The 15,842-nt window shown below is 42.7% G+C and overlaps 1 protein-coding gene across 2 annotated transcripts; it reads left to right on the top strand.

Annotated features, from left to right (window-relative positions):
* Positions 1-2,208: 2,208 nt before the first annotated feature.
* BIVM (basic, immunoglobulin-like variable motif containing) lies at positions 2,209-14,022 on the top strand. 2 transcript variants are annotated; one of them, XM_082218730.1, is made up of 10 exons: positions 2,212-2,365; positions 4,220-4,817; positions 5,776-5,902; positions 6,871-6,966; positions 7,124-7,228; positions 8,108-8,202; positions 9,169-9,301; positions 11,154-11,237; positions 12,223-12,319; positions 13,286-14,022. In XM_082218730.1, exons 2-10 carry the CDS (start codon positions 4,337-4,339, stop codon positions 13,577-13,579), a joined length of 1,512 nt encoding a protein of 503 aa, XP_082074856.1. In that variant the 5' UTR covers positions 2,212-2,365; positions 4,220-4,336; the 3' UTR covers positions 13,580-14,022. The 2 variants fall into 2 exon arrangements, with proteins under 2 accessions (XP_082074857.1, XP_082074856.1); XM_082218731.1 differs by lacking the exon at positions 6,871-6,966 and having other exon boundaries at positions 2,209-2,365.
* The last annotated feature ends 1,820 nt before the right edge of the window (positions 14,023-15,842 follow it).

Genomic DNA, 15,842 nt, shown 5'->3' with positions numbered 1-15,842 from the left:
ACTGGGGTCATGTACCACCTGTAAATCATTTTCATAATATTCTCTCTTAAGGCATTACATGCCGTAAATTTTATACCGGTGGTCCACAACTGTTCCCAGTCGGCAAACATGATGTTATGACCAATGTCTTGTGCCCACTTAATCATAGCTGATTTAACTGTTTCATCTTGCGTATTCCATTTCAGCAACAAGTTGTACATTCTTGACAAATTCTGGATATTTGTTTGTTTAAATTAAAAAAGAAAAAGAATAATACAGTGGTACCTCAGGTTAAGTACTTTATTCGTTCCGGAGGTCCATTCTTAACCTGAAACTGTTCTTAACCTGAAGCACCACTTTAGCTAATGGGGCCTCCTGCTGCCGCCGCACTGCCGAAGCACGATTTCTGTTCTCATCCTGAAGCAAAGTTCTTAACCTGAAGCACTATTTCTGGGTTAGCGGAGTCTGTAACCTGAAGTGTATGTAACCTGAAGCGTTTTAAATTTTTTTGTTAAAGATTTTAATTGTTTACAAAAGCACACGCATTGTCTCTTTCTTCAGGTTGGCGTTTTCTACAGATCAGTTACATTTGTCGTGAGACATCGGTGTTATATGCAGTGTGGGGTTGGGAAGAAAAGAGGGGACGGGAGAGAGGGGGTGCTATGGGAAAGCTTATGTTCTTTTACTTAGTGTACACGTGGGATTTTGTGTCAGCGTCACTTGGGCACTTGTTATGTTTCCTTGGTGGTCGACACATTCGCGACACATTTGGGCCTACAAAATCTGAGGCTATGTGCTTTAACACCCCATATCCAAAAACAGGCTTCCTCAACTTTGGCCCTCCAGATGTTTTTGGCCTACATCTCCCATGATCCCTAGCTAGCAGGACCAGTGGTCAGGGATGATGGGAACTGTAGTCTCAAAACATCTAGAGGGCCGAGGTTGAGGAAGCCTGTCCAAAAAGAATTTGCCAACAGCACCGAGATAAAACTCTGCCTCACCAAGTTCAGATACCTAGGGTGCAAATAAACAAAAAACCTCAACAAACTATTCTTCTTCTTCTTTGGCAATCACTCGTAGCCGAATAAGATTGTCTTCCATAAACACGGTTTTAACAATGAGTCCGTAAGTGACTGTGGAGGCCAATTCTGGATCCACACATTTTTCCACAGTGGGGGCATTGGTTTCTGGGCGGGAGTTGATCACTGTGAGGGTTTGCCAAGCATGCCTTCCTCTTAGCAAGTTTCTCCCTTTCGTCCTGAGTTCAAGCATCTTCAAAGCCCATGACACCTTTGGTAAAGGCTGTTCTCCAACTGAAGTGCTTGCAGGACAGTGTTTCCCAGTTGTCAGTGTTTATACTACTTTTTTTTTTAAGATTTGCCTTGAGACAGTTTTTAAACCTCTTTTGTTGACCACCAGCATTACATTTTCCATTTTAAAGTTCGGAATAGAGTAGTTGCTTCAGAAGACGATCATCAGGCATCCGCACAACATGACTAGGGGTGACAAATTAACAAAGACCTGGACAGAGTGGAGCAAAGCTATATCGGATAAAATGTTGTTGTTGTTTAGTCGTTTAGTCGTGTCCGACTCTTCGTGACCCCATGAACCAGAGCATGCCTGGCACTCCTGTCTTCCACTGCCTCCCGCAGTTTGGTCAAACTCATGCTGGTAGCTTCGAGAACACCGTCCAACCATCTCGTCCTCTGTCGTCCCCTTCTCCTTGTGCCCTCCATCTTTCCCAACATCAGGGTCTTTTCCAGGGAGTCTTCTCTTCTCATGAGGTGGCCAAAGTCTTGGAGCCTCAGCTTCAGGATCTGTCCTTCCAGTGAGCACTCAGGGCTGATTTCCTTCAGAATGGAGAGGTTTGATCTTCCTGCAGTCCACGGGACTCTCAAGAGTCTCCTCCAGCACCATAATTCAAAAGCATCAATTCTTCGGCGATCAGCCTTCTTTATGGTCCAGCTCTCACTTCCATACATCACTATCGGATAAAATAGGTAATCAAAATGATCACACCCCCCGCCCCCAAGTTAGCCTACCTATTCCAAACCCTCCCCAAGCTGTTTGTAGGCTGATGCGGTTGCTTTCCCGGGGCCTCTTTCCGGAGGAGGAGCGAGGCGGGGCTGCAAGGCAACTTTGGCCTCTCCGGCTACGCGTCCTCCTCCTCCTCCTCCTCCTCCTCCTCCTCCTCCTCCTCCTTGCCCAGGTCCCGTAGGATTGCAGGGCGGAGGCGGGGCTTGCGCGCGAGCCGGGTATATGTGTGCGTGCCCGCTGGCGCGCGCGCGCGCTCAGGTGAGCTCGGAGGGGGCGGCGCGTGAGGGAGAGAGCGCGCGCGCTGCTGGTGATGCTGGTGCTGATGCGAGTCATGGCCGCCGCCAAGCAGGTAAAGAGGAGAGGCAGCGGGGAGGAGAACACTCACCGCCCCCCCCCGGAGGTTGGGGTTGGGGGGGGGGTGAGCGGGCAGTGAGGGTCTCTGCTCGAGAAAAGCGGGGAAAGTCCGGGGGCGGGGCGTGTGCTGCGAGTGCTGGTTTAGTACAGGCTCTGTTGTTGCGCCGTATTCAGGGGTGGACTCACAATGGAGCCAGGAAAAAGGGGAATTTTTTTGGGGGGGCAAACAAGGCAACCGACCCCCTATTCTTATTTTTTTGCCACGTTGGGGAAAGCAGTTGGGTGGAGGACACTAGGCCTGCCAATGTCTTTCATTCATATATATATATATATATATATATATATATGCTTTCGTAGATTTTCACGGGTACAGGAATGCAGGTTTTGGTGTCTTCCCGTGTCTTCCCGTGTAAGAGTCGGGGTGTCTGTGCGACGTTTCGACGAGGTCTCACTCGTCATCTTCAGGCTGGTGCTTTCGGCTTCTTGTTACTGGAACAGAGCTCTGTTCCAGTAACAAGAAGCCGAAAGCACCAGCCTGAAGATGACGAGTGAGACCTCGTCGAAACGTCGCACAGACACCCCGACTCTTACACGGGAAGACACCCGAAGACACCAAAACCTGCATATATATATATATATATATAAAATTTTAATATATATAATTTTCCAATATTTACCCAATAGTACCACAGTGTTGCCAATTACATACAGATTCCAATTGATATCAAAATAATTATCATTTCCAAAATTTATGTGATTTAATCAAAGTGGTTTCCCGTGCTCCTTGATCCATGTTTTCCGTCCAGTTCTTACAATTCATTTTTTTTAATGAACATCTAATTGCATTTCAGTTGGTATATGAACCATAAAGAGAACAGCGGCGTTCTTAGCGATTGCTGTTTGTGTCAATGCCTCACCTAACTTTCTGTAGGATTTCAAATGAGGTGCTCTAATTATTTTCCTTTTCCCTGCGTGTGTTGGCCTGAATATGAAGTCATTTATGATTGCCAATGGCTTTCTTGTTAGCCATGGTAAGCGAGTTAGAGACGCCATGTTCAGAGGCAGTTGAGCCTTGGAAGTCTAGGTGCTGTGGGGGACTATGCAGTCGGTTGCAAGCCTTTGCCTTTGGGCCCCTGGAAGTGAGCATCCTTTGGCTTCAGGGATTGTGTTCACTTACTGTCTGGGAACCTTTGTCTAGTTCTAATAATTTCACACGCACGCACAACACAAACCCTCCTGACACGCTCAGGGAGTGTAGGTGCGCAGCATTACATGGATTTGTTGTAATAGTTTCCTAAATGTAGGCCTCCCCCTTCAAGTTGTGGTTTCTTGCCTCAAAGGAGGATATAATAAGGTGGCTTGGGCAGGTAAGGTAAAGGTAAAGGGACCCCTGGCCATTAGGTCCAGTCGTGACCGACTCTGGGGTTGCAGCACTCATCTCGCTTTATTGGCCGAGGGAGCCGGCGTACAGCTTCTGGGTCATGTGGCCAACATGACAAAGCTGCTTCTGGCGAACCAGAGCAGGACCCAGAAACGCCGTTTACCTTCCCGCTGGAGCGGAAACTATTTATCTACTTGCTCTTTGACGTGCTTTCGAACTGCTAGGTTGGCAGGAGCAGGGACCGAGCAACGGGAGCTCACCCCGTCATGGGGATTCAAACCGCTGACCTTCTGATCGGCAAGTCCTAGGCACTGTGGTTTAACCCACAGCGCCACCCGCGTCCCATGCTTGGGCAGGTACATGGAGAAAATAAATTGTGTACCAGCCCCAAGTTTTGCTGCGAAGAATTCTGGCATACTTATTATTATTATTATTTGAAAACATAACATGCTCTCTTCTTTATTTCAGACAATTTGAAATTATCTCGTAAATCTGGAGGAAGCGATGTAGGCAGCGTCTGAGTTGGAAAGGAGCCCCGGCTCACTGTCCTTTTATTACCTTGGAAAAGCTTTGTATAGTCATTCAATGCCTAACATTGCAGACTCTCAGCTAGAGAGTGGTTCTGGAGAAAACGAGCATGGACCTGGAAGAACAGCTTCCGAAGTGAATCTTCATGGTACTGTAAAACCGTTCTGTGCTGCCGGTGCCTCTATTGCCTCTCTTGGATCTAGTGGGGACAGGCATTATCCCTGGGGATGCCCCGTCACTCACACCCGAGAAAAGTTTTACACTATCTGTTCAGACTATGCTTTCTTAAACCAGGTAACATCCGCTCACAAAAGCCCAAGTGCTACAGTTAGTGCCTGCCTACAAGACAACACTGCCTTAAATGTTAGGAACAATTCGCCTGGCTTCATTGGCATTCGGACTGGCGCATCAGACATAGTTTACAATGAAGATACTCACTTGGAAAGTTTGTCCAGTAGCCTTGGAAAGCTCCCGTTGGCGTGGGAAATTGATAAGTCTGAATTCAGTGATACATCCCCAGAGCTGAAGAATCGAGCAGGTATATACAATTATTTTGATGGAACGTTCGGTGGTGGTGGTGTTTTTATCTTAATAAATGGAAAGCAACTCCTGAAAAATATACTTAGGTTGTAATATAAACTCCTGGCTGGCACTGCTTGGAGTGCTGTAGTCCCAGCTGTATTCACAGCCCTGGTACTCCCACTGGTGAGAATTGAAGATGGGGCAGGGGAAGATTCCCCTTCACTGCACCAGATTCCAGGCAATGCTAAAAATTAGCCAGGCGCATTTTGTACCTGGCTATCAGCCTACTTGCGACCAAGTGAAGATGCCTGGGTGCCAGGATAGCTCACCTGACACCTCCACCCTCTGGAGGTGCATGCCTGGGGATCATTGCATTGGGACTGTTTTCACACACTAATCCTGTAGAATTCCATCAGTTATATTTTATCTGCTTAATTGGAATGAATTTCAGGAACCAAAATGCTTTTCCTGAGCAGCCTGTCTTCCAATTCATGTTTTGCTTGTGTATGTCTCCTATACCCTAAACCAGGCATCCTCAAACTTGGACCTCCAGCTGTTTTGGGACTACAATTCCCACCATCCCTGACCACTGGTCCTGTTAGCTAGGGATGATGGGAGTTGTAGTCCCAAAACAGCTGGAGGGCCAAGTTTGGCCATGCCTGCGCCAAAACCATATCTCTTTCCCTTGTCAAAATAGTCCAAATCTAACTTGTGCACAATGTTAATTAAGCAAATGAAACCAAGCTATGTACACTTACACAGTCCACACTTCATATTTTGGTTTTAATTTGGAGTTCAGCATGACCGCATAGAAAAATTTCCCAATTGTAGATTGCTTTTTTTCTTTTTTCAATTCTCTCGGAAAACTGACTTTTAAAGTTTATTATTAAATTTATATCCTTACCTGCCTTCTGAATAAGCTCATGTATGATGTTTTGTCTAACTGAAGAATAATGATTAAACTTATTTGACAGGCAACATAAAGAAGCAAGGAACCAAGAAGATGTCTGTAGAAAAGAAGAGTAAACAATACAGAGAATGTCCGCAACATTATGCTCTTGAAGAAATAAAACAACGGAAAGTGTTAGATCTCCGAAGATGGTAGTTTTCAAAAGCTATTTTTAAATTTTGAATGTGTAAAGATTAATATTTTTAAAATCCATGTTGGGTACAGCTCTGTTTATGGTGAGATTATTCAAATCACAGGAGTGTTTTTTGTTTCTGGAAGCATTAAACCAACATAACCCTCATGGTCCCTTCCCACCTTACATTTCTAGGAATCTATGATTATAAGGCTACTTTGTTGTGGCTCCATTACAAGTTTGTGTGTAGCTCTGCACTCTATCATAGACAGGTGTCTTGCCTCCTCAAAGGAGCAAGAATAACAACAGCCCTGAATGTTTTAAATGTGAATGCTGGCTGAGAATATTTCAGATTACTTCTTTGGATCTGGAGCATATGTGTTGACAGTAAAGGCCCCAGGTTTTTCCCCAACCTCTAAAATGGATGAAGTTTCCATCAGTATTTCAATGTGATAGGTCTGTCTCCAGCAATAATAAAAATAAAAATACAGCAATACATCTGCCTTGAAATAATAAGTGGAATCCTGTTCGGGAACCTATATATCTGTTTCCTAAAGAGGTCTCTCTTTTGTCAAACTTTTTTTGCTGTCCTGTTGGCTATTAAGCTCTAGTGAAGTGCTTCTAAGTACATCTCTGCATTACTTAAGATAACTATAAGGGCGTTTTCCAACCAAACAGTTCTTCTGGTGCGATCACCTCTGGCTCCCAGTACATCCTGTACATAAATTCTGGAGGTTCCCCCATCCCTCCAGAACAGATTTAGGGCTGTGCGGGTGTGTATGCTTGTGGAACTATTTAGGAGGATGCAACGCATGGAGTGAGAGAGTGCTGAGATAATGGTTTTCTTGAGCGGAGCCAGCTATTCAGTTGCGAAGCAAATTCTGTGACTGAATATATGTATCTATTAATTTGTCAAAAGTGAAATACATTGTTTTCCTTTACGTCTTGACATGGCTGCCTAAACTTAAGCAATGTGTTCTTTTAAAGGTATTGTATAAGTCGCCCTCAATATAAGACTTCGTGTGGGATTTCCTCATTAGTCTCTTGCTGGAATTTCCTCTATAGCACAATGGGAGCTGGAAAGTAAGTCACTCGATGGAGCTATTTAACTATTTTCATTTCGGGGTAAGTCCTACTGGATTTAGTGGGACTTACATCCTAGTCAGTGTTCTAAAGGAATAGCCTAATCCTTGCTTTTTAAAGTGATAATTCCTTACATTTTCATCTTATTTTTAACCAGCTTACCTCCTATTACTCAAGAAGAGGCTTTGCATATATTGGGATTTCAACCTCCTTTCGAAGAAATTAGATTTGGACCATTTACTGGAAATACAACATTAATGAGGTAAAGCTGTTCTTGCTATACCTTGCGCTATTCTACAGGGTTATACGTGCATCTTTTTTAAGAAAAGTATCTTAAATGGCATTCAGTTATTATTAATCTATAGAACTTCGCTAGGGCTGCAATCTACTCACTTCCCTTGGTGTAAACACCATTGAGTTCAGTGGGGCTTGCTTCCAAGGAGACCCGAACAGTGGATAAAGTCTTAATTGACAAATTGTGGTCCATAAATATGTACAAAGCTTTAAAAACGTGCAGGTAACATTTATGCAGAAATGCACTAACATGCTTTGTTGTGTTAATGATGCTTCTGGCATGTGACTGACCAGCCCTTAGGTTCAGAGGAGAAGGGCATGTAAAGCAACTTAGCCTGTAAGACCTGCTCTTACAGTGCAGTGCAGTGAAAGCACTGGGGAAGGAGAGGCTGCAATCCTGTGCACACTTATTTGACAATTCATAGAATCATTTTGCTACATGCTTAATCGGGGCATGTTGTGAACACATAGCCATTTCGTATGATGTTCATAGCATTTAAAGGAGAAATAAAGTGGGGCAGAGGGAATCGTTTTCTGGGGCTATGATGGACCAGAGGTGTTGTCTTTTAAGAGTACAGTGGTACCTCAGGTTACATACGCTTCAGGTTACATACGCTTCAGGTTACAGACTCTGCTAACCCAGAAATAGTGCTTCAGGTTAAGAACTTTGCTTCAGGATGAGAACAGAAATTGTTCTCCGGCGGCGCGGCAGCAGCAGGAGGCCCCATTAGCTAAAGTGGTGCTTCAGGTTAAGAACAGTTTCAGGTAAAGAACAGACCTCCAGAACGAATTAAGTACTTAACCCAAGGTACCACTGTACTATGTTTTTCCACTTTGTGCTCTTCAGGTGGTTCAGACAAATTAACGACCATTTCCATGTAAAAGGATGCTCATATTTTCTCTATAAACCTCACGGGAAGTATAAGACGGCTGGGGAGACTGGTAAGTAACTAATTTTATTAAGGTGAGTTGTCAAACAGACGGAACAACAGAAAATGACAGAAGGCAAAAGAGAACCAGAATATATAGCCACTATGTTTATTAAAACGTTTCTTAGCAGTTGCATTATTTATTAAAACATTACTGTATTACATCTACATTGAACTCAGTGCAGATGATTATTTTTTTTTAAAATAATGATTCTATTTTGTAACATGTATTCTTGAACTTTGCCAGAAAACTTCCTTGTGGAGGGGGCTTGGATAGCATGCCATTTGAAAAGAAAATAGAGCAGGAGAGAGCCTCAGCTGAATCTCCTTCTAGAATAATAATAATTATTTATATGCCCATCTGACTAGTAGTGCCCCATTTTGTTCATAACCCTGGGTTCCTGCAGGAGAAAGGGTGGCTTAAAAATGAAACCAAACTGCAGTTGAAATAAAACTTCAGATCACCTCAGCTGCTTCTGGAGGCAACACAGAACCATTCTGGCAGGACACAAATTTAATACAACCTTCCAAATGTTGTTGGATTCCAGCTCTAGCTAGCATGACCAAAGGTCAGGAATGATTGGCGTTGTAGTCCAGACTATGTGGAGACCGCCATGTTAGCAGAGGCTGGTTTCATTCATTTATTTATTTATGTAATAAAATTTATACACCACTCGATTGTAAAAACAAAACCCAAAGAAATGTTGAAGCGGGTTTATGTTTTTAAGAAAATGTATTTTGATACAGTTGCCTTTTTTTGGATTGGAACATTTCAATCTGTTTTAATAAACTGAGAGTATTTAGAAGCTATGGCTTTTGTAATGCATGTTTTGCATGCCTCTGAAGCCCCTGAGTGTTTTGCCATTTACAGAGCACAAAATAAAGAATTCCACGTAGGGGTTAAATCTTCTATGGCATTTCCTCTCATTGCAGACTAAATCCAAATTACCAGTGACTTTTATCTTGTTTTAATTTGTAGCTTCGGGGGCTTTGACCAAACTAACAGAAGGACTGCGAGATGAATCTGTGGCCTACATTTATCATTGCCAAAATCATTATTTTTGCCCCATTGGATTTGAAGCCACCCCAATAAAACCAAGCAAGGCATACAAGTAAGATTTTGATGTCCTATGGGCATTCTTTGAATAATATGTTGTTAAATCCAGGCTACTCTACGTTTTGTATCCTGGGTATATTAAAGCCTTTGGAGAATCAGAGACAGGGTTGTCAGAAGTAGGTTATAGGAAGAACACACGACAGGATGCTTGCCATATGAGAGTCAGTGAGTAGCATCCAACATGCTTGCTTTGCGAGCGGAAGGAACTTATGTTCATGCAAAAGGTTCTCCTGTTTGCAGAATAATATCAGATGCTACCCAGTGACTTTTTGAATCAGTGAGTAGAAGGAAACTTCCCATCCAGATGTTTATGGATGAAGGTTTTTGGAAATCTGTACCCTATGCAGTTGCGGTCACCCTGTGGAAAAAGCAAGCCTGACGTTCATATTAATAGTGCACATATAAAGATACGTCAACACAATGACACCTGATAAGTAAGTCCTAATGCAGGCATAGGCAAACTCGGCCCTCCAAGTGTTTTGGGACTGCAATTCCTATCATCCCTGACCACTAGTCCTGTTAGCTAGGGATGGTGGGAGTTGTAGTCCCAAAACAGCTGGAGGGCCAAGTTTGCCTATGCCTGTCCTAATGGAATAATAAAAGGGGTGCATAGGTAGGTAAAAGATAAAGGACCCCTGGACGGTTAAGTCCAGTCAAAGGTGACTGGGGTTGTTGCGCTCATCTCGCTTTCAGGCTGAGGGAGCCAGCGTTTGTCCACAGACAGTTTTCTGGGTCATGTGGCCAGCATGATTAAACGTCAACTGGTGCACGGAGGACCGTAACAAGTGCCAGAGCGCACGGAAATGCCGTTTACCTTCCCACCGCAGCGGTACCTATTTACTTGCATTGCCATACTTTCAAACTGCTAGGTTGGCAGGAACTGGGACAGAGCAACAGGAGCTCACCCCGTTGCAGGGATTGAAGCACTGACCTTCTGATCGGCAAGCCCAAGAGGCTCAGTGGTTTAGACCACAGTGCCACCCACATCCCACCTACTTACAAACGTTTATATACTTTAACGGCATTGAAAACTTAACACAGCATGAAGATGGCTTGCTTTCAATTTTTTCAAATATTTTCTCATTTGGACTGAAATCTTATTAAAAAAACCAACAAAACGAAAACCACACAGATCTTTACCAAGAGGAGCAGTAGCGTGAACTGATCTCAATTTCGCCATCAACTTACCAGCTGTATTCACATTTCGTGGTAAGTCATGACGAATGGTTTGCCATGAACGCTCAGGCTGCCGCCGCCATGGGCTCCTCGCTAGGAAGGGGGAGTAACAAAACGCAAATGTTGGCTTGGTGTTGCATCCGAAAATAACTTAAGAATTCTAGAGCAAATGTATTTCCGCTTGTGCAAGTTGTTAAATATGTCAAAATCGATACAGAGGTGATGCAGTGTAAATGTGGAGCCAGTACTTCAAGATTAATTGGTGCCTGTACTTTAATTAAGACTGGGGTACATATTTCACGTGTTTAAGTCTGAAGCAAATTCTCTGAACCACAGTCACGGAAAACATTTAAAGTTGTTTTAGTTATCCTTAACATAAATTGTATTGTTATGTAGAAGCAAAACAGCTAAGTGGTAATATTGAGACACACATGCTGACTGTTCAGAATACCTTAGAAAGCGTAGCTCATTCAGTGGAACATGAGACTCTTAATTTCAGGGTTGTGGGTTCGAGCCCCCATGTTGGGCAAAAAGATTCCTGCCTTGCAGGGGGTTGGGCTAGATGACCCTCGTGGTCCCTTCCAACTCTACAGTTCTATGATTCTAAGCTTTTTCATAAGCTGTCTTGTCTTACTGTGGTAAATTAGTGGATATGATTTTGTGTGCACTAGAGGGCGCCTGTTGCAGCAAGATGTGGAACATTGGATACTCATCGGAGAGCCAAGCAGGAAACACCCAACTATTCACTGCAAAAAGTAAGTTAGCACACCCTAGTGGGATTAATCAGATATAGATTTAGGTTTTATGAACTTCACAGCTGCTGTTAATGGCAAGTGCAAAAACTGGACAGGAGAGATGTTTCCAAGGGTATTTTAACTTTTCATTTACAACTTCCGTGAAGGCTTTTGTGGTACAGTACTGTGCTTCTTTACAAAATGTAGGTAGGCAGCTTGTATCTGATCGACATCCCGTTTCACATAAGTATCTGGTGTAGAACCCCGGGGGCGGGGGATGGGAATTTGTCTTGAAGAGACATAAATTTTAAAACAGCAGTTCCAAATAGGAAGTGGTAAGACTTTAGCTGAGAGCTTTCTCTGCAGAGGTACCGTTTCGTTGAGAAACAAATTTCTAAGAGAAACATCATCTCTTGTGAGCTCACAATTTTTCCTTGGCATTGACTATACTAAGAGTGGTGTCAAGACTGTGCAAGGAGAAGATTGTGGTGTCTACAAAATACTACATCCCCTCCTTTCTGTCCTTCTCTCTCCCTCTCCCTCCCCCCCTCTCTCTCTGCAAAACAGACTTTGCCATCTTAAAAGAAAATACCAAGGAAAGTAAATACCTTTTTTCCACCTTACTGATTAATGAAAATAGTTTTTCAGTTCATTTTGGTAACCAAAGAGACAGAGGCCAAAGAGGAGCTGAGAAATTAGTGAGGGAAATACTTGGGTAATACAGAAGCACAGTGCAGGGATAATGACTCATGGGCTGTAGTCATTTCTGAGTGGTGAATTTTGTGTGTGTTCATTTTTTAAAGGTACATCAAGGAAAACAAAGTTTCTGTCACGTGCTGTGCAGGATGCTCCTAATTAAGATTGTATTGTGGTCTGAACCCCAGAGAGTTTTAAAACCATAAAAATGGCTTGTGCGATTTTATGGCATGTCATGTTTTACACTGAATTTGTGATCTCTCTGCCACCCTCCCACCACACCCCCTGATTTATTTATTTCTTTGCACAGGTGGGCAGATATTGTAACTGACTTGAACACACAAAATCCTGAGTATCTAGATATCCGGCACTTGGAAAGGGGCCTTCAGTATCGGAAGACAAAGAAGGTAAAATTGCTTCATCTTGATAACAAGATTAGCTTGCTTCTTGAGCATTTGTGCCTCATTAGGTTGGCTTGCCTTTAAGACTCTAGCTGTGAGGGATGATTGCTGCGTGAGTGATGTAAAATTAACAACTGCTGAAGAAACGTGGAAAAATTAATCCCTGAGTGAAAATGATAGGAAAACATAAGGAAGGAGGTCAGGGAGATCTTTTAGTTCTGCATATCCATCTAGTGTGACTCCCGCTGCTCATGTGAACTAAGAAAAGCTGGTGCAAATGAATGACTAAAACTTGTTCTCTGCAAAAAGTAACTTTCTCAGTACATGCTGCCAAATAAAAGATTGTTTGGCTAAGCATCAGAACTCTGTGGTAACTCCGTGTTTTCTTTCACTGGCCCTCTGAGGAACCTGCCTCAGTATTCCAGTACAACAAAAAAATTAAAAGACTTTTGATAGCCCCTCTTAAGCAACCTCTTCCTGATCTGTTTGCTCTTTCTAGAGAAAAGGCTGACTTAAAAGTATCTGCTGCAGACCAGCTCTTTCCACCCAATAGTTTATATTCTTGCTCATGGCTCTTACTAGGCCACAGCCCTGTAAAAAATTAGCCAGATAGGAAGTAGCATGACTGCTAAAAATACATTGCTGAAATGTGTTTGTTCACGTTTTCACCAGTTTTTTAAATATTCTGTTGGGAGCTGTCAAGAGTGGTTGGGGAAACCCAGCCAGATGAGTGGGGTATAAATAACAAATTATTATTATTATTATTATTATTATTATTATTATTATTTTATTTTTTTTATAAGGAGAGCCAGTGCTGTGAGGGGTTGGCAGAGATGAGCAGCAGCATCTCTCCTGCGCAGGCTCAAAAAAGTTTAAATTCTTAAAATGGAGGGTGAGGAAAGCATGAAATTGTAGGAAAGGAACTTAGTACCAAATCTAGAACTTGGTTTTCTGTTTCCCCTTGATTTTTAGGTAGGAGGAAATCTGCATTGCATCATTGCTCTCCAGAGGCTTAGCTGGCAGAGGTTTGGCCCCTGGAACTTCCCATTTGGAAACGCTAGACAAGACTTGCAGCCCCCGTCACAGACGCCGGGTATCGCCAAGTCTGAGAGCGAAGACAATATTTCTAAGAAGCAGCATGGGCGCCTGGGAAGATCTTTCAGTGCTAGCTTCCACCAGGAATCTGTCTGGAAGAAGTTGTCTCATCTTCATGAAAGGCGGAATAGCGGCTTTCAGAGTTACACAGATTATGACGGGAATGACTAGAAAGAACTGCTTGTGCAACTGATGTACTGTAAAGTATTCCTTAAGATAGGTTTAAAGTACATTATGCACATAGTAGAGAGAGGGTAGAAATTTAAGTACAACATGCAACGTTAGCAATGTTTGCTGCTTTAAACCCGTGAATGTTGGGGATGCTGAGAAACACTAGCTCAAAGATAAGCACAGAATATTGTACACTTTACAATCCAGTATAATCAGCAATTGACCTGCGTTTCTGACCATGAAATCAGAAGGGGAAATAATCAAGATCAAAGCCATTGGGGGGAGGGTGGGGGCCTGGGGAATCTATTATTATAAGAAATAGATAATACTCAAAAGCATGAGATTTGTTAACTTCCAAAATGATTTATTAAACACACATTGTATAATGGTTTACCTTTACCTTTTACCTGTATAATGGTATTAAATGTATACTGTGTATTTAGTTCTAAAAAAAGAAAATCAAAAATGCAATAAGGACACCACAGTCCAGTTCTAAATTAACCAAACGCCAAATGTTAAATTTGTATTGTTGTCGGGTGATCTCAGTTTGGTGACCGTTGGGACATCATTCTGTATGGATTACGTTCGTTGCATTAATTGACAACTTTAGTTGGCGGTCACAGGCGATGAGCCTGTGAAAAATCCTGGAAAGAGGGGGTCATTGCTTGCTTCTTTTCGAGGAGGGGGTCAGAAAAATCTTTCACTGCCAGTTGTGCGCTCCTCCAACACCTTTTTGTGTGATCACTTCACAATTTGATAGGCTGCTTGTAAACAAATCTGCCCCTCATCTTAAATGGCTACCGAACTGAGCACTTGAGCTTGCAATATTGTGCTGTTCCTACCTTACCTTTTTTCTTGTGCTTTCTGTATCATTTTCACTCCACTCCTTTAATTGCTTTATTGTTAATATGGGAGGTGCTTTTAAGTGCCGAAACACACTAGCAGCCACAGTGATATACCTCTTTGGCCAGAACACTGTTTGTATCTTTTCAAATGATCATGTCAAGTAGCTTTATTTGGAAATATAATATTTTGTTCTCATTATGGAAAAAAAGTTTAATAAAAAATATCAGTGGGATCAAGGACCATCTTTGTTCTGGTTTTGTAATTTTGTATGTTTGCAGCACTGGCAAACTTTAAAAAGACCTTTCCTTTTAATAAACATAATTTTCTAGTTTTGTCACTTGTTTATGTTCTACGTTTGGTGCTCAAAGATCAATCGGTTGCTCACAAACTTGCTCCAAATGTATTTGATTCACAGAAGAAAATTACAGTACATCAACTGTACAGTTCTATTGAAATTTCTTGGAAGTTTAATCTCCATCAAACATGCCTCTTCTCTGCTCAGACAAGGAAATCCCCAAGATGCTTGTGAAGTATGACAGGAAAGCCGTCCTGGCCAGGCCATGGCCCCATGGCTGGCTCCTGGTGTCCCTATTTTCCAGGGACCATCCTGAATTTATAAAAGCTGTTTCTGATTTAATCCCGGAACATCCTGCTTTTACTTCACATCCCTATTTCCATCAGAGTAATGTTGAAGGATATGGTAAAATGTCGCTACAGTGGTACCTCAGTTTACATACGCTTTGGGTTACATATGCTTCAGGTTACAGACTCCGCTAACCCAGAAATAGTGCTTCAGGTTAAGAACTTTGCTTCAGGATGAGAACCGAAATCGTGCTCCGGCGGCAGCAGGAGGCCCCATTTGTGAAAGTGGTGCTTCAGGTTAAGAACAGTTACAGGTTAAGTACGGACCTCCGGAATGAATTAAGTACTTAACCCGAGGTACCACAGTATTTCCATCGGATAAATGTTGGGGGTGGTGGTGGTGGTGGAGTTACACAACACACACACACACACACACACACACCTAGCTGTGGAGACCAGTGACCGTATGACATTTAGGAGACAGCTGACAGCAGCCATGTTATGTTGGAAGTTTTAAAAGTGTTTAATGTTTTATTTATTTTTTTTGTTTTTGTGTATGTTGGAAGCCAGCCAGAGAGGCTGCAACAGCCTGGTTGGATGTGCGGGATATAATACTAATACTAATACTCATAATGATAAAAAAAATAGGACATACCTATTCCAATGTTGAAGGGCATGTGTATAGAATGCCACACAGCCACGTTCTATTCTTTTTTCCAAAAATATGTTGGGCTAGCAAACATCCACTGAAGTGGGATGGCTTGTGGGAAAGGCACCAAACCAAAGAACAGTGGCAGTGTGGCATAAGAAATGGATGTACATTTCCAAAACAGAA

Source organism: Podarcis vaucheri (assembly GCF_965113315.1).
Source record: "Podarcis vaucheri genome assembly, chromosome: 4".
In the NCBI taxonomy this organism is placed as follows: Eukaryota; Metazoa; Chordata; class Lepidosauria; order Squamata; family Lacertidae; genus Podarcis; species Podarcis vaucheri.
This window is presented reverse-complemented; position numbering and strand designations above follow the sequence as displayed.

Coding starts and splice junctions, on each gene's coding strand:
- BIVM (XM_082218730.1), top strand. CDS start 4,337: ATGCCTAACATTGCAGACTCTCAGCTAGAGAGTGGTTCTGGAGAAAAC. Junction 4,818..5,775: donor AGAGCTGAAGAATCGAGCAG/GTATATACAATT, acceptor CTTATTTGACAG/GCAACATAAAGAAGCAAGGA. Junction 11,238..12,222: donor CCAACTATTCACTGCAAAAA/GTAAGTTAGCAC, acceptor TTCTTTGCACAG/GTGGGCAGATATTGTAACTG.